At 63.7% G+C, this 21,809-nt stretch overlaps 10 protein-coding genes across 10 annotated transcripts, besides 20 other annotated features; all 10 read left to right on the top strand.

Moving 5' to 3' along the window:
* Nucleotides 1-84: 84 nt before the first annotated feature.
* Nucleotides 85-126: a sequence feature (A-rich).
* An 11-nt stretch (nucleotides 127-137) lies between these two features.
* Nucleotides 138-180: a microsatellite.
* Nucleotides 181-324: 144 nt separating this feature from the next.
* Nucleotides 325-349: a microsatellite.
* Nucleotides 350-767: 418 nt separating this feature from the next.
* Tco025E_03429 (putative guanosine monophosphate reductase) lies at nucleotides 768-2,243 on the top strand (the record flags this gene model as incomplete). The annotated part of the gene is made up of 1 exon (XM_029370347.1): nucleotides 768-2,243. The coding sequence occupies one exon, from the start codon at nucleotides 768-770 to the stop codon at nucleotides 2,241-2,243; it is 1,476 nt and encodes a 491-aa protein (XP_029229506.1).
* A 116-nt stretch (nucleotides 2,244-2,359) lies between these two features.
* Nucleotides 2,360-2,420: a microsatellite.
* A 436-nt stretch (nucleotides 2,421-2,856) lies between these two features.
* Nucleotides 2,857-2,880: a microsatellite.
* A 237-nt stretch (nucleotides 2,881-3,117) lies between these two features.
* Tco025E_03430 (uncharacterized protein) lies at nucleotides 3,118-4,908 on the top strand (the record flags this gene model as incomplete). Its single annotated transcript, XM_029370348.1, has 1 exon — nucleotides 3,118-4,908. One exon carries the CDS (start codon nucleotides 3,118-3,120, stop codon nucleotides 4,906-4,908), a length of 1,791 nt encoding a protein of 596 aa, XP_029229507.1.
* A 6-nt stretch (nucleotides 4,909-4,914) lies between these two features.
* Nucleotides 4,915-4,963: a sequence feature (A-rich).
* A 150-nt stretch (nucleotides 4,964-5,113) lies between these two features.
* Nucleotides 5,114-5,165: a microsatellite.
* Nucleotides 5,166-5,177: a microsatellite.
* A 232-nt stretch (nucleotides 5,178-5,409) lies between these two features.
* Nucleotides 5,410-7,524, top strand: Tco025E_03431 (putative cell division control protein; the record flags this gene model as incomplete). The annotated part of the gene is made up of 1 exon (XM_029370349.1): nucleotides 5,410-7,524. The coding sequence occupies one exon, from the start codon at nucleotides 5,410-5,412 to the stop codon at nucleotides 7,522-7,524; it is 2,115 nt and encodes a 704-aa protein (XP_029229508.1).
* A 78-nt stretch (nucleotides 7,525-7,602) lies between these two features.
* Nucleotides 7,603-7,627: a microsatellite.
* Nucleotides 7,628-8,014: 387 nt separating this feature from the next.
* Nucleotides 8,015-9,073, top strand: Tco025E_03432 (uncharacterized protein; the record flags this gene model as incomplete). The annotated part of the gene is made up of 1 exon (XM_029370350.1): nucleotides 8,015-9,073. The coding sequence occupies one exon, from the start codon at nucleotides 8,015-8,017 to the stop codon at nucleotides 9,071-9,073; it is 1,059 nt and encodes a 352-aa protein (XP_029229509.1).
* A 32-nt stretch (nucleotides 9,074-9,105) lies between these two features.
* Nucleotides 9,106-9,135: a microsatellite.
* Nucleotides 9,136-9,153: a microsatellite.
* Nucleotides 9,154-9,184: a microsatellite.
* A 127-nt stretch (nucleotides 9,185-9,311) lies between these two features.
* Nucleotides 9,312-9,344: a microsatellite.
* Nucleotides 9,345-9,512: 168 nt separating this feature from the next.
* Nucleotides 9,513-10,670, top strand: Tco025E_03433 (uncharacterized protein; the record flags this gene model as incomplete). Its single annotated transcript, XM_029370351.1, has 1 exon — nucleotides 9,513-10,670. One exon carries the CDS (start codon nucleotides 9,513-9,515, stop codon nucleotides 10,668-10,670), a length of 1,158 nt encoding a protein of 385 aa, XP_029229510.1.
* A 758-nt stretch (nucleotides 10,671-11,428) lies between these two features.
* Nucleotides 11,429-11,471: a microsatellite.
* A 314-nt stretch (nucleotides 11,472-11,785) lies between these two features.
* On the top strand, nucleotides 11,786-13,009 carry Tco025E_03434 (uncharacterized protein; the record flags this gene model as incomplete). Its single annotated transcript, XM_029370352.1, has 1 exon — nucleotides 11,786-13,009. The coding sequence occupies one exon, from the start codon at nucleotides 11,786-11,788 to the stop codon at nucleotides 13,007-13,009; it is 1,224 nt and encodes a 407-aa protein (XP_029229511.1).
* A 4-nt stretch (nucleotides 13,010-13,013) lies between these two features.
* Nucleotides 13,014-13,051: a microsatellite.
* Nucleotides 13,052-13,180: 129 nt separating this feature from the next.
* Nucleotides 13,181-13,197: a microsatellite.
* A 76-nt stretch (nucleotides 13,198-13,273) lies between these two features.
* Nucleotides 13,274-13,309: a microsatellite.
* Nucleotides 13,310-13,341: 32 nt separating this feature from the next.
* On the top strand, nucleotides 13,342-14,241 carry Tco025E_03435 (uncharacterized protein; the record flags this gene model as incomplete). Its single annotated transcript, XM_029370353.1, has 1 exon — nucleotides 13,342-14,241. One exon carries the CDS (start codon nucleotides 13,342-13,344, stop codon nucleotides 14,239-14,241), a length of 900 nt encoding a protein of 299 aa, XP_029229512.1.
* A 194-nt stretch (nucleotides 14,242-14,435) lies between these two features.
* Nucleotides 14,436-16,820, top strand: Tco025E_03436 (Protein kinase domain; the record flags this gene model as incomplete). Its single annotated transcript, XM_029370354.1, has 1 exon — nucleotides 14,436-16,820. One exon carries the CDS (start codon nucleotides 14,436-14,438, stop codon nucleotides 16,818-16,820), a length of 2,385 nt encoding a protein of 794 aa, XP_029229513.1.
* Nucleotides 16,821-17,098: 278 nt separating this feature from the next.
* Nucleotides 17,099-17,138: a microsatellite.
* Nucleotides 17,139-17,174: 36 nt separating this feature from the next.
* Nucleotides 17,175-19,739, top strand: Tco025E_03437 (uncharacterized protein; the record flags this gene model as incomplete). Its single annotated transcript, XM_029370355.1, has 1 exon — nucleotides 17,175-19,739. The coding sequence occupies one exon, from the start codon at nucleotides 17,175-17,177 to the stop codon at nucleotides 19,737-19,739; it is 2,565 nt and encodes an 854-aa protein (XP_029229514.1).
* Nucleotides 19,740-19,758: 19 nt separating this feature from the next.
* Nucleotides 19,759-19,778: a microsatellite.
* Nucleotides 19,778-19,823: a microsatellite.
* An 883-nt stretch (nucleotides 19,824-20,706) lies between these two features.
* On the top strand, nucleotides 20,707-21,627 carry Tco025E_03438 (retrotransposon hot spot (RHS) protein; the record flags this gene model as incomplete). The annotated part of the gene is made up of 1 exon (XM_029370356.1): nucleotides 20,707-21,627. One exon carries the CDS (start codon nucleotides 20,707-20,709, stop codon nucleotides 21,625-21,627), a length of 921 nt encoding a protein of 306 aa, XP_029229515.1.
* Nucleotides 21,628-21,809: the final 182 nt, after the last annotated feature.

Here is a 21,809-nt window from a genome sequence, read left to right on the forward strand (position 1 = left end):
GCGCTGGAGTCGTTCCGGCCGCCGCCGACCGCCTCGCTGGAGTGGTACGTGCGCCCGTAGGAGGAATCAAACAACAAATCGGGGGGAAAAAGGAAAGAACAAAAACGAAAGGAAAGGGAAAAGGGAGGGGGAAAAATTAATAATAATAATAATAATAACAATAATAGTAATAATAATAATGGCAAAACAAAGCCATACGTCTAGTGAAAAACGTACACACGACAAGGGTCAGCATTGCGATGTCGCTGTCGCACGCGGCTCCTCCTCCCGCCCGCCAAACGAGGAGGCGGCGACGGCGGCAGGGAGCCGGCGTCACACACTCACAGCGAGAGAAAGAGAGAGAGAGAGACAATTCCTACATCCTGCACTTTTTTTTTGTTTTCTCCTCCCCCGGAAGTCCCGTGAGCTGAGCGAGGCATGGGCCGACTTTGTTGTGGTAGGGAATATGCGTGGGCAGGGACAAGCCTCTGCGGCACCTCCTCCACTCCCTCGCCCTCTTTCTCTCTTTCACTCTTTTTCACTTCCCCACCCCACCCCCCGCCCCGAATTCCACAGACGCACGACGCCCGTGTTTGTGTTGCGTGGCGTGTCTGGCTTTTTCATTGCCTGCAGCACCTCCTCTTCTTGCGCGTGCGTGCATGATGTGACTTTTGTTGTTGTTTTTCTTTTGTGTTTTTTGTGTTTTTGTTCTGGCGGGCGCGAACGCCTCACGGCCGCTTGCGGGCACCACAAGCACTGCGTCAACGTGAACAATAATTCCAGAAAGAATGTCGCTCAGCAGCCTGCCGTCCTTCCCGCTGGCGCTTACCTACGACGACGTCTTGCTCGTCCCACAAATGAGTCCGGTGCGCTCCCGCAAGAGCGTCTGCACCAGCACTCGCCTCTCGCGCAATGTAAAGCTGCAGATCCCCATTGTGGCGAGCAACATGGACACGGTGTGTGAGCACCAGACAGCGATCGCCATGGCCCGCGAGGGCGGCATTGGCATCCTGCACCGCTTTTGCAGCGTTCAGGAGCAGTGTGCGATGCTGTCCAAGGTGAAGCGGGCACAGTCCTTCCTGATTGAGAACCCCCGCATGATCATGGCCCACCAGACGGGTGAGGAGGCGCTTGCGGGGCTGCAGTGGAAGGGCCGGAAAGGCGGCGTCGGGTGCCTCATGGTCGTGGACAACTTCTCCTCGCGAAAGCTGCTTGGCATCATCACACGGCAGGATTTGGTCTTTGCTCCCCCGGGGGAGCCGGTGTCGCGGCTCATGACCCCGCTTGAGCGGCTGGTGGTGTCGCGGAATCTGGGGGTGACGCTGGAGGAGGCGCGGGAGATGCTGCGGCGGCACCGCACGTCGAACATCCCGATTCTCGGGAAGGACAACTCCCTCATGTACCTTGTCACCCTCTCCGACGTGGTGAAGCTCACGGAGAACAAGCACGCGTCCCTCGACAGCCGCGGCCGCCTGCTCGTGGGCGCCGCCGTGGGGGTGAAGAAGGACGATATGACGCGCGCCGCGAGGCTGGTCGAGGCTGGCGCCGACGTGCTCGTGGTGGACATTGCCCACGGCCACAGCAGCATCTGCATCGACATGGTCAAGCGGCTCAAGGCCGACCCGCGCACAAACAAGGTTGACATCGTGGCCGGCAACATTGCGACGGGCGAGGCGGCGGAGGAGCTCATCCTCGCCGGCGCCGACGGCCTGAAGATTGGGGTGGGGCCTGGCAGCATTTGCACCACCCGCCTCGTCGCCGGCTCCGGGGTGCCGCAGCTGAGCGCCGTGCTGGCCTGCACGCGGGTGGCGCGAAAGCACGGCGTCCCGTGCATCGCCGACGGAGGAATAAAAACGGCGGGAGACATCTGCAAAGCCATCGCGGCGGGGGCCGACACCGTCATGGTTGGAAACCTGCTCTCCGGCACCGACGAGGCCCCGGGCCGCGTGCTGGTGAAGGATGGCAAGAAGGTGAAGATCATCCGCGGCATGGCGGGGTTTGGCGCCAATCTCAGCAAAGCAGAGCGCGAGCGCACGCTGGACGAAGACACCTTCGCCGACATGGTGCCGGAGGGGGTGGAGGGTAGTGTGCCCTGCAAGGGGCCGCTGGCCCCCATCCTGCAGCAGCTCGTCGGCGGCCTCCGCTCGGGCATGTCGTACAGTGGTGCCTGCAGCATCAAGGAGATGCACGCGAAGGCTAAGTTCGTGCGTATGACGGGATCCGGACTGCGGGAGAGCGGCAGCCACGACATCTCAAAGCTGTGAAGGTGAAAATAGCAATTAGTCGTTCCCCCCCCACCCCACCGCGCCATAAAAAGACGGGGAGGGGAACGGGAACGAAGAATTAAAAAAGCAACAATAACAGAAAAGGAAGCTAAGTTTATATACATACGCAGCTATGTATATACGTATACACAGACATGTATATATGTATATGTATATGTGTCCCATTGTTTTCTTTTTCTTTTTGCATACTTGCGTGCATCTGTGTTTTGTAATCCACCACCATTTTTGTTGGCTTCGTCCCTGTGATGGTGGATGTGCGCAGATCCACGTTTGCAGTGGCCCGAATTGGCTTCGGGAAGCAGACCGGCGGTGCCGCACGGGGGGGGGGACCGTGGCACTGGGTACCTGCACTCGCCGCCCACCGTCTCCTGCAAGGCTTGAAGGAGGGCTTGGTAAATTCATTGGGGGGAATCGGAAGGGGAGTGGATGCAAAAAGAATAACGAAGAAGCGAAAAAAAAAAAAACACAGCCGGCTCGAGACGTTGCCGGATAGGAAGAAACCCCCAGGAGGTGGGGCGGTACTCTTGACGTCAAGAGCCTTATTCTCGAGAACAGAATAGTTGGGTAGAGCCGGGGAAGGAAGCGTACAGTGGAGAGAGAGAGAGAGAGAGACGAGGGGGTTTTTTATTGCCGTTGTATCTGCGATTATAGTACATATACACACCTCCAGCTCCTTCTGCTTGGGGTGCGCTATGTTGTTTTCTTGCCTTTCCTGCTTCCTTCATCTCTTTTTGTCGTCCCTGCACCTCGGTTGTCTCCCGTGCGGCGTTGCCGCGGGCCAGCGAAGGCGGTGGTGGGGCGGCGCGAGTAGAGGAGCGGCAAGGCGTTCCACTTCCCCATACACTGCGAGGCGATGAGGTCCGTGTTCGACATTGCCAGGAGCCACGTCACGCTTCCCGTGACGAGGGACCTGGAGGCGCTCCGGCGGGTGCTTCGAGATTGGCACCACTACACGGAGAAGCTGCAGCTGCAGGAGAAGACGACGCACCCCGCGGCGTTGTGCGTGACGGTGCACCCGTCGCGGCGGTTTGCTCCGCCGCCCTCGCCGCAGGGGGGCGCAGGGGACACGTACACCCGGCGTGTTCCGCTGCGGCTCTGGACCGCGGTTCTTCCATGGGAGGTGCAGCGTGGGCTCTCCATGAGTGAACTGCGGCTGCCCGGCACCCTGGGCGCGCCCGAGCATCGCGGAGAGGCTGTCGACGGCGATGCGAATGGTCCACACGTGCGGGACACGGCGGCGGCAGCGGAGGAGGAGGAGGAGGATCCCTTCGGCGTGGTCACGGCGGCATCGCCGGGCACGATGGGCGAGGTGCAGGGCCTCCGGTGTGGCGCCACGGGAATTACCGCCGCTGCTGCTCCCGCCTCCGCCTCGCCGGGGATGCTGTTTGTCTTGGACGTTGAGTCGGCGGCGCAGGGTGTGAGTTTCTGGAGCGGCGCCATCCTGCAGTCGATTGACGTGGCGTTTATCTCCCCGGTGGAGCCCGTGGTGGCAAACTCGCAGTCGTTTCAGGAGCTGCGGCGGCGTCAGCTGGCGGCAGCGGAGGGTGGGGGGCGCAGCGGCACGGACGAGAGGCGGGCCGTGCACGGCCTCTCCCGCTTCTTCCCGGAGGGCGAGTTGGACTCGCCGACGGTGGCCTTCGCCGTGCAGTCGCACTCCCACCTGGACCCGTTTCCGCGGTGCGACAGGGCAGCGGGGACGGGCGGGCAGCGGCGGCACACGGCGGCGCCAGCGGAGGTGGAGCCAAGTCATGCCGCCGCGGGGGGCGGCAATGCCCCGCCCCGCTACGTACTGGAGACCCCGCGGCACCTGTTCCGCGACAGCGTGGGGGCCGCGCTGCGCGAGTGCCGCCAGCTTCGCGCCACGACAGCGGCGATGGAGGTGACTCTCACGCTGGAGCTCTCCGACGGGCTGAAGGAGGAGCTGCGGGAAAAGGCCCGCCTTTGCAGCAACTACGTGCTGCCGCTGGAGGAGCACATTGCGTACCACCTCCGCCGCCAAAGCAGCACCGCGGAGGCGCCGCAGTGGGAGCGGGAGGCCCCGCAAAGTGCAAAGGAGGAGACGATCCTCGCGACGACGGGTAAAGCCGCCGCACCGCCGCCCGCTGCCCTTGCAGAGGTGGTGCAGTGGCCTATTCGCCCCGCGCGGCCCAACATGGCGGGCGCGACGGCGGCGACGCGGCTGCGCTCGCCGATGCTTGCAGAGGAGCATGAGAACCTCCCGTCGCAGCTTGCGCCATCGGTGACGGGCAAACACGAGGCTCCTGTCCTTCGCAGCGCTGAAAAGGCGCAGAACCAGCTTATCAGCGCCAGGGCGATTGCACGTTACCCTAGCACTTCCTCGCACATGCCCCACCTTCCGCCCATTGACTATGAACTGTTCGACCTCTGCCTGCGCCTAGGCCTCTGCCAGGAGGATGTTATTTACTACTTCTACGGGCGCATCATGCGGGAATGGCAAAAGGAACTGCGGCGCCTGCGGGAGCGTCCTGCTGGAACGGGCAACAGCGCAGTCCGTGATGCAGATATACGCCGTATGCTTTTACTTGTTCGCGATCCCTCGCTGCAGGTGCCAGAGGAGCTCTCAGCCTGCGTGGAGGCGGTTGCACGGCGCCGCAATCTCCAGAACGAGTTCCGAGACATCTGAGAGGCTAAGAAGGAAAGGAAAAAGAAAAGGAAAGTAAAAAGAAAAAAGAAAAAAGGATTCTGCACTCGCGGTGAGATGGTTGTAACGTCATTATCTTTTGTATGCATGTATGCCTTTCAGCTACACCTTACGCTGATACCTACACGCACACTGGACCCCCACGCCAGGCGCAGCAGCTTTGACGGTGTGTGAATACTTTCCCCTTTTTTGTTTTGTTTTGTTTTTTGCTTTCTTTTACTGTTATTATTATTATTGTTCTTTCGGTTGTTTCCAAACCGTGCTGCGGCGACTGCCAGCTGCTTGCTGGTGGCACGCTTCCTTTCTTTTTTTTTTCGACGTCCCTCTTCCTTCTCCCTCACATCGCTGCGTCGTTGACTTCTTCGGGCTTGCGTGCGCCGTTGCGCCGTGCACCGCCGTCTCACCTTTTCACGTGCAGGGAGCGCAAAAGGGCGAGAGAGCGTAAGGAAGGAAGGAAGCGGGGGGCACAGAGGCCGAAGAGAGATGTCGCGGATACGCTTCAAGGGCGGGGCGTGGACGAACAGCGAGGATGAGGTGCTGCGGGCCTCACTCACGGTGTACGGGCTGCAGAACTGGGAGCGGGTGGCGTCGATGCTGGTGCGCAAGACCGCCGCGCAGTGCCGCGACCGCTGGGAGAGCTACCTCGACCCCCGCCTGCACATCCGCGAGGCGTGGACCGCGGAGGAGGAGGAGCACCTCGTGCAGCTGCAGTCGCTCTTCCCGGGCCAGTGGAACCTCATCGCCCGCGAGCTGCGCCGGCGCGGTGGCATGAACCGCCCAGCGTGGCTCTGTGAAGAGCACTACCACGCCCTCCTCGACGCCCTCGAGTACGAGCGGCAGCAGCGGGAGGGCGGCGGTCGCAGACGGAATGAGTCGCTGACGCTGGAGGACTTCTTGGCGGAGCGCAAGCGGCAACGCGCCTACCACCAGGGCCATGAGACGCGAGCGGCCCGCTCCGACGCCGTCAACTCGGACGTCTTTGAGAAGGAGATGGTGGAGTTCGCCGTGAGCCGCCTGGCAAACCAGGACGGCAAGAAGGGGCTGCGCAAGGAGCGCAAGAAGCAGCTGCAGCACACCAGTTTCCTCGCCAAGCTGCAGAGCAATCGCGAGGCCATTGAGTCCGGCACACTCACGGCGAAGGCGAAGAAGCGCATGGAGCGCGCTATGCTGGAGGACCGCGCGGGGCCCAGCGACACGCGGCTGCAGGATGACACGCTTGAGGACGACGCTGACGGCGGCAGCGGCGATGAGGCGCAGCTCGGCCAAGAGAGCGCGTTCCGCCCTATTGACCTCGGCGCAGACAAGCAAGAGGCCGGAATTCAGGCGAAGCAGCGTGTTCTGGTGAAGAACCTCGCGGCAGATAAGGCGCATCTCCAGCAAGGGGTCGCGGTGTCTGAAGGCCTCAACGTGGACTTGCTGCGCCTGGCGAGCGGCGTCTCCGGCAGCCCGGCGGGTCATCGACTGGAGGACAGGAAGGGCACGCCGCCGAGTGCCAGCGAGGGCAGCGCTGCGCCGGGTGGGCCTGTTACCACAGCTGCGCTTGACCACCTCTTCGCGTCGCTGCCGGATGCGGTGGCGCCCAAGCAACCGCCTGCTGTGGCGGCGGCTGCGGCGGCAGATGACTTGTTCGGCGCACTGCCGGCACCTGTGCTTGGCAGCAGTGTGTCAAAGGACGAGGTCGCTACGGCGGCGGCGGCGGCGGCTCCCGCTGAAGAAGCAGAGGAAGAGGAGGAGGAGGAGCCGGAGGTTTCCTACGCCGTGTCTTCGGGTAAGCGCTCGGCTGAACCCGCGAAGGCGCTGGTTTTCTCCTCGGAGGAGGGGCAAATGTGGCTCCGAAGGGCGAAGCGGCTGGTGTCTGTAGAGGCCGAACGCGCCTTTATCAACTGCAAGCGCGTCCGCCGCGACACTTCCTCGCCTGCGGACGGGGAGGAGGCGGAAGCGGAAGCGGAAGCGGAGGCGGAGGCGGAGGCGAAGGCGGGCGACGACGACGAGGAACGCACGCGCTGTATCGTGCGGGCGCTTGTGGTTCAGCAGATGCCCGCCACCGCGCGGGACCTCCTCGACGCGTCGGGGGCAATAGACGTGCCGCCGGCGCAGCAGGTGCCGCCTGGCAGTGGCGACGGCCGCGGCAGCACCGACGCGGAGCGAAACGCAGAGGCGGCGGATCTCGGCGCCAGGCTGGCGGCGTGTGTCGCGGCGGTGCAGCAGGCGGAGGGTGCGGAGCTTTGGAAGGAAGTTGGCGCCACGGAGGCGACGGTGCAGCTGGACAAACTTGTGCACCACCAACGCGAGCAGGTGGCGGCGGCAGCCGCGAAGGATGCAGCGGAGTACCAGCGCCTGGAGCGCATCGTGCGCATTTGCTTTGCTGGCGACAGACGAGACCTGCGCGGGGGTGACGTGATGCATCGCGCCTGTGCTTACTGGGGCGCGAAGCTGGAGGACGCGCAACGGGCGTTGACCTTCTACAGCAACCTCCGCGCGGTCGAGCGGCAGGAAATCCAGCGGCGACTGCAGGAAGCCACGAGTCGGTTGGCCGACATTGAGCAGAGGGAGCGAACGCTGCAGGAACGGTACCGCTCCATGCGGCTTTCACAGTAAGCACGTGTCCTGCGCTACCTGTGCTGCTCTCCGCGTATTCTCTTTCCCGGCATCCATCGCGGCATTTATCTCGCTTTCTGTGTGTGTGTGTGTGTGTGTGTGTTTCAGTTGCTCTCCTTGTTCTTCATGCACACACAAAGAGGCAGCGCTCTTGAGGCCTTTCTCCCCCCGCTCCAGCTACCTAGCAGTACTTGGTATTGCATCGGTATATATTGCGGCCATCAGGGCAACGTCAAGAAAAAGGTATAATATAAACCTTTTTTTTGTTTTACTTTTCTTTTACCTCCTTCTCCCCCTTGCTGTAGGGAAACTTAATAAGTAGAATAATTCTTCTTGTTTGCGTGTTCGCCTCTCTCCTCCTCTCTCCTTCTCCATGGCTGTCTCGTCTCTGTGCGTATTTTTTTTTGCATTGTTCCTCTTTGACGTGCATTTCTCTTGGCCTTCCTGACCCACCTTTTCCGTCACCGTGCGGTACTTGCCTGCGGGAGAAATGCTCCGCTGGGTGGTGAAGGAGGTGGAGAGCCCGTACGGGGGCGTCGCCACCGTGCACTGGGCCGTGGGCGAGGGCGGCGAGGGCGACTCGGCGGCCACCGCCGACGCCTGCGATGCGTCGCTGCAGCAGCAGCTGGAGCCCGCCGAGGATCAGCTTGGGGCGGTGCTGTGGAACAGCAACACCGTAGCCCTGCGCTACCTGCACGAGCACGTGCTGCGGCGCGAGAGGCTCGCCGGCTGCCGCGTGGTGGAGCTGGGCGCCGGTGTCGGCTGCCTCGGCATCGCGCTGGCGATGGCGGGGGCGCGCGTGGTGGTGACCGACCTGAAGGAGCTCGTGCCGCTGATGCAGAAAAACATTGAGCTCAACGCGGCGCGGATACGCGCGCGCAGCAACGGGCAGGGCTCCTGCGCTGCACTCGCGCTGCGCTGGGGGCCTCCGCCGCGGCCGAAGAAGTCCAAGCGGCAGCGAAGCGAGGTGGCCCCGCCGGGGTTGCGGGCGAAGGCCGCATCGCCGTACGCGGCGCCGTCGCCGTCGTTTTTGGCGCTGCAGCAGGCGTTGGACCGCGTTGACCTTGTGGTGCTCTGCGACGCTCTCTACGGCAACCCGCGGGACTGGCCGCAGCTGCTCTACACCCTGTCGGAGATCCTCGCGGCGAACCCAAACTGCGAGGTGGTCAACTTCTGCGAGCAGCGCGTGGACGACGTTGAGGGGGACTTCCTGCGACTGCTGCAGCGGGAAAACAGCAGAAGTCTGCCGTCCGCCGCGGCGGCGGGGAAGGCGGACGCGGAAGACGCAGAAGAAGAGAGCCTGGAGTCGGCGTTGACGCGAATGCGAGGGGCGTACGAGTGGCAAAGCTCGACGGAGTCTGTGCGTGAAGGGACGAGCGACTTGGACATGGCCGTCCGCGCCACCCGCATCCGCTGGGCGCCGCGGGGGCAAACGCGACCGCCTCCCCCCCACCTTCCCCCCCGGACGCCACCCATAACCGCCGTCTGTGACGGCGACGAGGCCGAGACGGGCGCCCCGCGGCGAAAGCGCAGGAGGACGGCATCATGATTCCCATCGTGTTTTTGTATGGAATTCTTCTTTGTGTGTGTGTGTGTGTATTTCCCCTTCTAGCTGCTGCTGCTGCTGCTTTTGTGTCTGTGTGTGTGTGTGTGTGTTTGTCTTCTCTGAGATTGGGGGGGACTAATTTATTTTGTTGTCGTAACCTGCAGCCGCCACGCATCGGCATAGAAGCGGATAGAGCAGACACCATAGAAGAGGGCGTCGGGCGCCGTCACAGACCTGGCGAGCACGCACGCACGCACACACAGACACACACGCAAGTGCATAGGTACCGGGGCAGAGGTGCACCGCGCCGGCGGAAGTAGGACAGACGGGAGAAGGCAAGGGGGCAGGCGTCTGGACGCACGAGACGCCGGCGCGAGGAGCACCACCGCAGTCTCCGCACACACAGGAAGGCGGAGAGGAAGAGAAGTTCCGCCGCTGCCAGATGACGGAGGTGCCTTACTCGCCCTGTCCCATATTCCCCGGGGAGGTGGAGGACTACTACTGCACCAGCTGCCACACGACCTGCAGCGGCCTGTCCCTGCTGGTGGGTCCCCACACGGGCCACAACCGGGTCCCGCTGGCCGCGGCGGTCCAGTACCTTCCGGCGGCCCTGCAGCGAGACGCGCGTGCGCTGGTGACGCGGATTCAGGAGGAGTACGTGCGGCCCAAGGCGGCGCACTGCGACACGCTCCACGCCACCTTGGCTCACATGCAGCAGGAGCGGCAGCGGAAGCGCAGGCAGGTGGAGGAGCTCCAGCGCGAGTTGGGCGGCCTCGATGAAAAGATAGACGCGCTCACGGAGGAGTGCGCGATGGCGCTCTGTCACTGGTCCCACCAGCGCGAGGGGTTCCTGCGCCAGGTGCGGCGACTGCTGCAGGGCGGCGACGCCATTGCACGGACGCTGGCAACACGCGTCAAAGGCACACGCGATCCCCACCGCGGCGGCAAAGTCGGCGCCGCACGGCAGGCGGCGAATGAAGAACTGCATGAACTTCAGCGACTCCTCGCACAACCGCTTGCGTGGCTAGAGCAGGAGGAGGATGCGGCGCCGGCCGCGCCGGAGTGCAGCAAGGAATGGCAAGAGCTGCAGTCAGGCCCTCCTGCGACGGCCGACGGAGGTGCCGTCTTCGGCCAGCGAAACCCGCAGGAATACTCCTGCAGGCAGATTCGCGGCGTCAGCGGCCTGCGCCGCCGCGGCAATGACCGTCGACTGGGGCCCTCCGACGCAGAGGCGGTGCTGGAGCAGCTCCTCGCAGAACACAGGGAGCCGCTGACGCAACCGCACACACGACGGGCATCATCGCCCTCATCAGCTGCGACTTCGACTGTCGAGGAGGACGGGGCGAGTAGCTGCGGTGCACCCAGCGAGGCCTCGGCAGGGACGGAGCAACGGCGTCGGCGGCGCGACTTCAAATGGCGGGAGCGACTTCTTCGGGAGGGCCTCGATCGCTGCATGTTTGATGGCCCTTCAGTGCAGCGAGGACCAACAAAAAACACGGCGGATGACGAGACCGGCGTCAATTACACCAGCGGCAGCAGTGGAAGTGGGAGCGTCAGAGAAGCCGTGGTTCACCTGCTGCGCGATCCGCAACGGCGCTAGGGCCGTCATCGTCCAGACACACCCACACACGCGCACACCGACGTTCGCCGACATGCGCACTGGGAGCTAAGCGGGCATAGACGCGGTCAGCCGGCAGGCGGTGGCACTACTCCCATCTCCTGCGGCTGCGGGGCGGAGTGGGGTGGGGAGTTGGGAATGCAGGATGTCTGACTGGGGAGACGCAAGAGGGAGGTTTAAAGCGTGAGGTGAGGCCCATGAAAAGTGATGGGACCCCATGTGTGTTCTGGCTGCGTGCTGCTCAACCCACTCCTGGGAATAAATGTCTACTGCTTGTGGATTTTGTTTCTATTATTCTCTCTTTTTTTTTGTCTTTGCGGGGTTTCTGTTCTTCACGCATTCCCATCCTCTGCGCCGCGGGCTGCTGCACAAAACACACACACACACATTACCCACGCGTGGCAGGCAGACTGGAACCGCGCAGGAAGGAAAGAGCATTTCACCGCAGAGGCTGCTAAGCGGCCGTGACGGTGAGCTTCACATGCGCACCGAAGGATGCGCGTGCGGCGCCCCGCCGCCGTGATGAGAGACGAGCTTAGGACATCTTTGGACGCGGATTGCCGCGCGTGAAAAACAATTGCCTTATCGATTCGTACCCTGAGCCGCACACCTACCTTCCCCCTTGCTAACGACGCAAACGGTTGTTCTTCAGAAAGGTAAGAAACGAAGAAAAAAAAAGGGCCCACTAGATTGTGCTTGGGAATGGTAACGGAGGTGGCTAAATTTGGATCTGGAAATAAGTGCGTGTGTGTGTGTGTGTGGTGGTGATGCTGGTGGTGGTGGAACCTGGGGCACTGAAGCCCATTTCAGCTTTTTTTTGTTTCATTTTTGGCCTCTGTGGGGACGTAAGTGTTATCGTTGTTTTTTTTTAGGTAGGGCGTCGTGTTGGGCTGCCTCTGCGTGATTGACTGCAGGGACTTGACGACATTTCGTTTTGTTTTTGTGTTTCTGCTTGAGCCTTTACGTGTGCGCGCGCGTGTCTAGGGGGAGAAGGACGGGGAAAACCCTGGGAAGGTTATTTCCCCGCACCGACACACACACCCGGAGTCCTATTTTGTCTCACATCGCAGCCGCGTTTTTTTTTGTCGGGTGCGACGATGCTGCGGGGCACGCAGGCCTGCCGGTTTGGGACATTCTCCACCGCCCTTGCGGGCGGCGCCCTCCTCGCCGCCGCATGCCTCGGCGTAACTGACCCGTTTGGCGTTTTGTTCCTCGGGGGCGCCGTGTTTCGCGCCTTGTCCCTCCCGGCGACGGTCTACGGCGACTGCTGCCTCGCCCGCGTGGCCTGCGCCCTGCCGGAGCTGCAGGAGGCGCATCACGAGTACAAGGCGATCGTCGACCACCCCCGTGCGATTCTGTGGGAGAAGCGGGTCGCTGCGCAAAAGCTGAAAAATGACCGGGAGCGCATCTTTCGCAGCCACCACACGGACAACGTGCGCCTGGTGCTGCCCCACCTCGCCGCGCTGGCGGCGTCGTGCTACAGCCTGTGCACCCCGGCGCAGCAGCTGGGTGAGTGTGTGGGGGTCGCAGCTGTCGCCGCGCCCGTGAGTCTCTCTGCGTTGGGCCTCACGGTGGATCCAACGCTGGCGGTGGCGGCGACGCTGACGCTGCTGAACACGCGCGATCACCTGCAGCGCCGTATGGGCTTCAACGACGGACTGGATGCGTGGATACGGCAGACGCAGCGGCACATGACTCTCATGTGGGGCGCCTTCGCGGCGGCGGTGCTGCTGGGGCAGTGTCTCGCCGGACCTGCCGCTGTGGCCCACTTTTTTCCGCCGCAGCTCGCACCGGTGTGGCTGGGCATCAGCGTGGTGAGCAGCTGCAAGAGCCTGCTGGTGAACCACACCGCCCCGCTGCGGGCGCTCTTTCGCATCCAGGACTACCCGCCAACGCACGGCATGCACGGAGCCGTGGCCACGGCCGAGGGGCACGAGTACCGGCTGGAGTTCACCGGCGTGGACGCGGAGGAGCGGCGCGAGATGTGGCAGACGCAGAAGAAGGCCCTCGACTACGAGTGCAACGTGCGGCTCCACCGCATGCTGAAGCAATTGGGCCTCTTCGACAGCGTTGAGGAGGCCGAGTACGAGGCGGAGAACTTGCGGAAAAAGCTGAACGTGGCCAGAGACCGACGCAAGAAGCTCCAGCAGGAAGCCGGCGGGGGTGACAGCGCGGACTCCGCAACCGCCTTTGCCGGCGCCTGCCGTGAGGCGGATGTTGTGGGGCCCTCGGCCGAGGCTGTGGCGGAGCGCCACTTTGACGAGCTGCGGAGGGAGGAGAATGCGCGACGGCAGAAGCGCAGAAACCTGCGAGGCTCCTGAGTGCCACCCACGCACGGAACACACACACACACACACACACACCTGGAGTGAGAAGTGAAGCGCCGAATGGAAAAGAAATGGATGCATCTTTTTTGTTTTGTTTCTCTTGGCGTACAGGTTGGTTGGGCCTCCCAGTGTAGACTCGCAGTTACAATGCACACACACACACACATATATATATATATATAATTACTTGCGCGTATCTCTTTGTGTGACGCGAGGCACTGTTCTATTCCTTTTCGTTTTTTTTTGGGTTTTAGTGCGTCTGCTCTATCTATCTCTCTCTCTCTCTCTCTCTCTGTGTGTGTGTGGCGTGGGCAGGAGCGGGAGTGATGGGGAGTGCACTGTTTCGTTGGGAGGCCTGCGAGGCCGACGCGGCGGTTGACACCTTCACGTTCCTCGCGGAATGCCCAACCACGCCCCAGTTTCGCCTCAAGCACGCGGCTGTGGGTCAGTCACATGACGCCGAGTCGTGCGAGTTTCGCTTTTACTCTAGATACGTCTTCCTGCATGTGTTCACGGCGCTGCAGCTGCTTCTCGCCCTCTTCACCCTGTACCTGTTTAACTACCTGGGGACGGTGCGCCACCACTATGCCCCGCTGCTCGTGCTAGGGTGCGGGCGGGAGGCTGCCTGTCCCCGCCCGCGGGTAGTTGAGGCGCGTCTTCCGCACCGCCGCGAGGCCCTGGCCGCGGCCTACTTGGCCATCGTCGTCCTCGGGATGTGCTTTACTGCGTTTGCGGCCGCCTACATCGCGGTGTCAAACAGTGCGTGGTGGGTGTCGCTGGAGCTGGCACGCTGGGAGCGCGACCAGCGGGCCCGCATGCGGCAGGAGTACGGCGGATCGCGGCACGACGCCGAGAGTAGCGGCTGTCGCCTTCGCCGCCTCGGCGTCCGCTGGATCTCGTGGACGCGGCCGTACTACCACTTTCCCCCGCGCCACCTTCCTGACTTTGACTATCGCCACGACCTCCACGCACGCTTTGGGGCCCGCGCCACCCGCCGAAACCCAAAGAAGGTGTTTTTTCTGCTCGCGGCACCGTTTGTCTTTGCCCTCGCCGTGATGGATATTGTAACCGTCGACGAAATGCGGGTCACCGGGGTGCGGGTGTCGCTGCTGCAGGGGCTCTTACTCGTGGCCGGTCCGCTCTTTCTGTTGTCTGTCGTCTGGCTTTTTGTCAGCATGCTGTGCAAGTGCTGGAGGGCGTGCAACAGCTTCTTGCTAGGCCTATAGTGTACGCGCGTAAACTGCCATTCGCTGATGTCTTTCTCTCTCGCACACAGTGTGTGTGTGCGTCTGCGTGGCGGAGACTCTTGGTTTTTTTCTTGCGGCCGCTCTCACCGCCCACGTGTTGCGGTTGTTGCTGCCTTTCTTTCTCTCTATCTCCCCCGCTCGCTTCCTTCCTCACTGTGGGTGGCGCAGCAAGCATGGAAAACTCGGCGGGGCCTAAAGCCCCCTGCTCTCCCGCGCGGGCTGCGCGGCGCCTGACGCCGTCCCCGGAGGCGCTTATATGCGGCAGGGGCGACGCGAACACGGCATCGTGCAACACCGCCAAGCCAAACTCTGCGGCCGCGTCCACGGCGCCGCCGCCTGTGCGGTGCGTGCTGCCGGGGAGCACTCGCGCCTCCGCATGTATACTAGAGTCCTCGCCCAGGGCGGAGGAGACTAGCAACGAGAAGCGGCCCGTGGCTGCCGCCTCTCCTACGTGGGGGGCTTCGATCCACGAAGGGCAGCGGCCACCAGCTGAGGGCGAGGCGCGGGGGGCAAAGGCGCAGGCGTCGACGTCCACGCCGACGCGGCGGCTTGGCGGCAACCTGCGGGGTTCCCGCCGTTGTATGCTTTGGGCGCGTCGACGCAGCGAGCTGCCCATCACCCCGGCGGAGGCCCTGGCATGCTGCGGGGCTCACCTCAGTGCGTACGAGAAGCGGGAAATCTTTGGGTTTCCGCGTGTGTATTACTGCGGAGCACACGCTCACGGTGCGGCGCCGGTGGCAGGGGCGGCAACGCCCGCGAGGCAGCGCTCCGCCCCGCCGGACTTTGACGACTGCGAGAACAACTACCGCATCACCCCTGGCGACCACGTGGGGTACCGCTTCGAGCTTCTTGACGTCCTCGGCAGCGGCACGTACGGGGTCGTGGTGCGAGCCCTTGACCATGCGACCCGCCCCACGCCACAGCAGTGTGCGCTGAAAATAGCGCGCAGTACCCCCTGCTACGCCGCAGTCTTGCGGCGGGAGGCCGCGATGCTGGAGCTGCTGTGGCGTCGCAAGCCGGCGGCGCGGATGTGGATTCCGCAGGTGCTGGGGCGTCTGCTCTTCCGCGCACACGAAGTCCTCGTGCTTCCGTTGCTTGGGCTGGATGTAAAGACGCTGCTCCGGGTGAACCTCTTCCGTCCGCTGCCCACGGCACTCACGCAGGCCGTAACCGCCCAACTGGTGACGCTGCTGCAGCTCCTCGCGGAGGTCAACATGACCCACGCCGACCTGAAACTGGAGAACGTGGCCCTCGTGGATCGGAGCCCGCACGACGCCGCCGTCCCCCCCGAACTCCGCTGGCGCATGTCGCCAGAGGAGCAGGCGCGGGACGCCGTTGACGCTGACGGGGATCAGGGTCGTGGGGACGCTTCGGTGCCGGACTCCGTCCAGGCCGCATCCTCGCCGCAGTCGCGGACGGCGCACGGCGCGGCGCCCGCCGCCGAAGCGGAAACCGACACGGACGCCGACGTGGTCACCTCACACGTGGCACTCATCGACTTTGGGGCGGCCCACCTGGGCCGCGCGTGCGGCGGCCGGTTGCAGACCATCTTTTACCGTGCCCCGGAGGTGGCCCTGCGCCTGCGCCACGGCCCCGCCATCGACATGTGGTCCCTCGGCTGCGTCGTGTACGAGACCGCCACCGGGGTTCCGCTGTTTCGCGCCAACTCCGACGGCGAGCTGCTTCGGCGTCAAGTTGCCGTGCTCGGGGCGCCCTCCGCGGAGGCGGTTCGGCAGCTGCAGGCGCTTCGCACCTCCTCTTCCTCCTCTTCTGCAGAAGAGGAGGAGACTGGCGCGGGGCAGCTGCAGGCGCTCTTCGCCTCCCTGCAGGTGGAGGCGGCGCGAGACGCACAACGGTGCCCCGCACAGGCACACAATCTCCTGCAGCTCCTTCATTTCCAGAAGAAGAAGGATGCGACGACGCCTGGGCGGCCGCAGGAAAAAGCGGAAGAAAAACCTGACGATGCAGACAACGCTGGTTTTGGGCCGCCTGTGGTGCCGGCATCGATAACCGCCTGCGAGAACGACGGCGGGGCGGCGACGTTGGTGGTGCCGCTGCTTTTAGACTTTCTGCTTGGCTGCCTGACGTGGGACCCGGGCAAACGCCTGACGCCGGGCGAGGCCAGCTGTCACCCGTACCTCGCGCCGTACCTCAAGAGCGAGCTCGCGCAGGCTGACGCGAGACCGCCGCCGCCGCGCTGCACTGGAGAGCACTTCCTACGCACCCACCAACTCGCACGCGGTGCCGTGGGGCTTTTTGACGCCGCAGCGAAGACGTGCGCCCACAGCCGCTCCGCCACGGGGGCGTGGACGGCCGGGACGCAGTCCCTGACGCGGCTGGATGTGAGCCTCGCCGTCCAGCCGCTTTGCCGCTTCACGGCGCCGGCAAACGTCGGCGCCGCTTCCGAGACGCCGCTGCGTGTCTCTGCCAGGCCCCTGCGGCCACACCGGCGAGCGGCGGGCGACGAGGGGGAGGGCCCGCAACAACAGTACACTGCAAACTTCTGCGACCCAATCGAGCACGTTCAGGTGTCCATCCTGTCCCTCGAGGAGTACTGAGCTGCGATCAGCCCCGCCTGAAAGCTCCCACTAAAGTCAAAGAAGATGCATCGTTATATAAACACAAACAAAAAAAAAACTTCTCTCCATTGAATGAAGGAAAGTGGGGGGTGGGGCGAGGAAGGAATTTACGTAACGCCGGAGTTATTGCTAGAAATGAAACTATTCTGAGAGGCGTGCGAGTGTGAGTGTCATGTTTTACTTCTCTCCCTCTCTCTGCGTGTGTGTGTGTCTGTGCTTCGCGCACGATCTCTTCCTCCTTGCCTGCGTTTTATGCCCTCTCTCCTTCCCGCTCTTCTTCTCTCTGTCTCTATCTCTTCCTGCAGCGGCACACTGCCAGCCAACGCGGCGGCGATGGACAGCGACGGCATCTCCGGGGGGGTGTCGCTGCTCCCGCCCTGCGACGCCGCCAGGATCCGCGCGGCGCACCGCGTCCCCTCCCTCGCCGTCGCCGTGGAGGCGGCATATCAGCTGCTGCGCTCGCTTCCGCCGCCGGGGCCCACGCACGAGATCCGGGTGGTGGCGGCGCCCGCGGCGTCGGGCTTCACCGTGGACCTCGCAGGCGCGTATCGGTCGCCCGCCGCGGCGGCGGCTGCCGCGTCGCCCCGCCACTGCCGGGGGGCGGCAGCGGGGCTGTCAGATCTCACGGCCGTCAGTCAAGAATTGCGGCTGTGTGTTGCCGTGGAAGCGGCGCCGGGACGCGGGCGCGGAGCGCGGCACACGACCCGCTCCCGGGAAAGCCTGGAGATACTCTTTGAGCGGCGTTGGAGGGGCGCCGACACAGAGACGGGAGAGGACCCCTGGACCGGCGTCTGTGCCGCATTGACGGCAAAGCTGCGGGCGGCACGGCAGGCAAACGAGCACCAGCCCCCTCCACTACTGCTCCACCTGCGCTGCGAGGTTCGTGGGCTTTTCTACTGCATGCCTGTGCGGCAGCGTTCTGCAGCGGGCGGGAGCCACACCTCCTACCGCCTTCGCGCGGAACGTCAAGCACTTCTGTCGGCCGCATACCGCATGGCAGTGGAATGCATTTTGGCACCGATGTATCTTTCCCTTCACGAAACCGCGGGGGCTGCCACCTCGCTCTGCCTGCATCTGAGCAGCAGCGGGAGCCTAACTGCGGCCGCCGTTGACACCGCCGACGTCGTCTACGTTGAGAACTGCGCCCCGCAACGGGGTGGCGCGGCGGCGTCGGCGGCGCGGTCGACGAAGCGGCGGCGAGAGGAGTCTGAAGGCGTTCGCGAGGCGGGCGAACCCTCACACACGCTCTCCACTGCGCACCGCGTGCTCGCCGCCGTCTTTCCCCACCTCCGCCTCCACAGCGAGCCGTTGGAAGCCCCATGCAGCAACGCGGCTTCGCGGCTTCGCGAGGCGGTGGTTGACGCCGGCAAGTTCGCCGTCCTCTTCCTTCTCCCGGCGTGGAGGCCGCAGGAGGCGGCGGGGCGTTTGGGCCGCCGCCCCGCCGCACTGGACGCCGTCGTGGTCGCCAAGTCGGCCGCGACCACGGCGTGCCACGTGGTGGACGAGGCGCATCGGGTGTACCGCCAGGTGGCGCACGGCTTCACGACGCTGTGCCCGCTGATTGTGTTTCTGGCGGAGTCGCTGCTGGGGAGCGACGACGCCGCGCTGCGAAGGATGTTTCGCGCGGCGGAGCGCATTTGCCGCTGCGGGACGGCGACGCTCCCGCAGGAGACACCCCACGCCCCACGAAGGGAGTCACCCTTTGCCGTCGTGGGGGACCTCACGGCGGCGGCTGGGGCGTTGCGATGCCGCAACGTCGCCGCGGCGGGGCTGCGGGTGTCGTCACTGACGCAGCGCCTTTCCGCCGCGCGGCGTGCGCCAAGGGCAGGCTTCGTCGACGGCGCCCCGCCGGCATCCGTCCCACGGCGGACGCCGTTTTGCCCGCCGAGTTTGGCGGGGGGCTCTTGCAGGGCGAGCACGCTCCCACAGGTGCGGGCTGCCATGCGGCTGACGCTTGACCCCGCCCGCATTGCGCCCCGCGCCTACGCGGCCCCGTCTGTGTGGCCCGGCCTTGGCGAGGCGGACGCGGCGGAGAACTCGCCCTGCCCTTTCCGCGCGAGGCACTTCATTGCCCAGTGGGACCGCAAGTTTCTTCTTCTTCACATGAGCGATACCGGTGGATGTGCGGGAGCCTCTCGTCTTGCCGCGAAGAGATCTCCCCTCTCCATTTTGCCTGCTGCCGCGGCAACGACGGGGCTGCTGACGCGCCCGTCCAAGCAGCAGCGGCAGCAATCGTGTCAGCATCCGCTCCCGCCCGCGCTGTACATTGTGGATCAGCATGCGCTTCACGAACGGCTGCGGCTGGAGTTTTTTATGGCGACCGCAGAGTCGTACGTGCGGCACCTCCCTGCGTCGGTCGCACTGCACGTCCCGATACCAGACGACATTCGCCGCGATGTCACGGCCTACGAGCGCGTCCTCGCGAAGTGGGGGTGGGGCTTTGCACGCGGCAGCCCCCACTGCGATGGAGGTGGAGGTGCAACGGCAGCAGCAGAGTCCGGAGACGCCAAGGCGCTGCGGTGCTGCGTCGCAGTCACGCAGTGGCCTCACCTTGAACTCGAAGGGCACACGCTACACCTGGACACCATGGAGACCCTCCGCGCAACCGTGGAGGAGTTTCTCACCGCCCCTCCACCGCGGCAGTCGCCTGCCGCAGGCGGGGCAGAAGCCGTGGGGGACGGCGATGTGGCACTGCAGAACGCCGGCGCCCGAGTTCTTCCTTCTGCGGTCCTCAACTTTTTAATCACACGATCGTGTCGCGGGGCTGTCATGTTTGGCGACTCTCTTCCTGCAGCTGCGGTGGAGCAACTCATCGACGCACTGCCGGCCGTTGCACAGTATACGCTTTGTTCACACGGCAGGCCTTCTTTCGCCGTTATTCGCAGTCGCGGAACGTAAGCAGGGCAGTGCAGCATCACTGCTGCTGCTGCTGCTACTATTGTTATCTTTATTTTTCTTTTGTTCTTGTTTTTTTTGTATTTTAGAGGGGCTTTCTTCCCTCTTCGCCCGATGCTTCGACTATCCTACGTGGTTTTCAGCCGCATCATCCCATCTCCTGCTTCTGCGTTGGGAATGCACGCGCTGCCAGGGCGTTTCTTTTGTCTTACACTCCCACCCACCCCACCGCTGGAAATGAAGGACAAACAGAGGCTGTTTGTGCTCCAAGCCCAATGTTTGCACTGCCTCGCGCCGAGCGACTTTGGTGCAACGCAAGCAAGTGAAGTGCACGCAGACTCTGGTGCCGCGTGAGGCAGTCTGGCATCCCTTTCAGGGCCCCGCACCCCTCCTCTTCTTGCCTTCGGGCAGCTCAGTTGCAACTCAGACAAACGCACCACGGCGCAGACCGTCACTGCCACTGCTGCTGCTATTCAACTCAAACCAGGAAGAATAATGCACACGAGCCCCCCGCCGTCCACTCCACAGCGCGCTGTCGCTATTACTGCTGCCGCCGCTACTCGCCATGAGGACGATGACTATGACGCACTGCGCCGGCAGGCGCCTCTGCGCTGCAACTTCGACAAGTCGATGCGGAAGAACGGCCAGCTGCCAACTGCGGTGGTGCAAGAGGTGCCGCGCAAGTGACAGGGCGCGATGCGAAGGAAGAGACGCGCCGGTTTCCCCTGCCGCACAGAATCAGGAGAGCTCGTTGAGTTCGTCCTCCTGCACACGGGCCACAAAACGTGTGCCCCGCACCGTGTGGACGGCCCTCTCTCTCTGTTGCTGAACGTGGCTGCGTGGGGTCGGGTGTCTGTGTGCCTATATTTTTGTCTCCCTCTCCCACTACCTCGCATTCTTTTGGCTGGCGGTTGTTGTGCAGCTGCAGCGCAAGCCAACAACTACTACGAAGGGAAAGAAAAAGAAAGAAATGTCTGGAAGACGCGAGGAGGGAATTCACGCTGCTGCTGAGGGAAATTCGGCGGCTGATGCGCCGCAGGGACGGCGGTGGGGGAGGGCGGGGCCCGGCAGCGGCGACTCGAATCAGCGACCCGCAGCGCGGCGCCCGAGGTGGACCCTCGACAGTTCGGTGGAGGAAGTGCTGCTGGCGGGGAGCGTGCGCGTCGAGGAGGCGAGGCTGAACGACTTCCTCTGCAGCGAATTGGGCGGCAGAGGAGTTGCGGAGGCCAACGGCAATGTGTCGATGGGGGAGTTTGTTCTGGAGCCAGGCAAGTACATTACAAGCTGTAATCTTCTCCATGACGTCATCTCTTTGCCGACGTTTCGGGCGCACGCTTTTCGTGAAGCTGCACGCGCGCTTCGTGGGAGAGGGGTGTTCTCCCTCTGGGGGTTGTCGGAAAGAAGTTGTCGGGGCGACATTAATTTTTGGGCAAAAAGAAAAGTCTTTGCAGCCCTTGACGAGGCGGTGGAGCAAGAGTACGGGCAAAGGCGAGAAGAGAAAAGACAAAACCGTGAAGAAGCATGGAAAGGACGGGAAGAAGCTCGGAAACGGCGGGAAGGGAAGCAAAGGGCGAAACTGGAAGAGGAAAGAGCGAGAGCGAGGGCGATAGCGGAGGCGAGGGCAGAGGAGCTGAAGCAGCTGTCGCACTTCACCACCGCCATTGAGGTGGAGGACTTACTGCTGGCGGGAAGTGTTCGCGTCGGGGAGGCGATGCTGAACGACTTTATTCGGAGTAACTTTGGCCCCGGCAAAGGCGTGGAGGAGGACCGCAACGTACCGATGCGTGAGTTTGTTCGCGACCCGGGCGAGTACGTTGCGGACCCGGCGCTGCTCGAGGGCATCCTCAGGCTGCCGGCGTACCGGCTTTGTGCGGAGGCGCGCCAGCACTGAGGGGCCGTCGCACGGCGGGGCGGCGTCTCTGGCGCCGCGCGGCTGAGGCTCCCGCCGGCCCTTGCATCTCCGGGGGAGGCAGAGAAGGCGAAGTTTGGGGGATTGGGGGAGAAACGAAAGGGAAAAGCAGGGAAACAGGGGGCAAACTGTGGTTGCCGGAGGGATTCGGCGGGGCCGCGTGC

This window comes from Trypanosoma conorhini, assembly GCF_003719485.1.
Source record: "Trypanosoma conorhini strain 025E chromosome Unknown Tco_14.4_contig_00155, whole genome shotgun sequence".
In the NCBI taxonomy this organism is placed as follows: Eukaryota; Euglenozoa; class Kinetoplastea; order Trypanosomatida; family Trypanosomatidae; genus Trypanosoma; species Trypanosoma conorhini.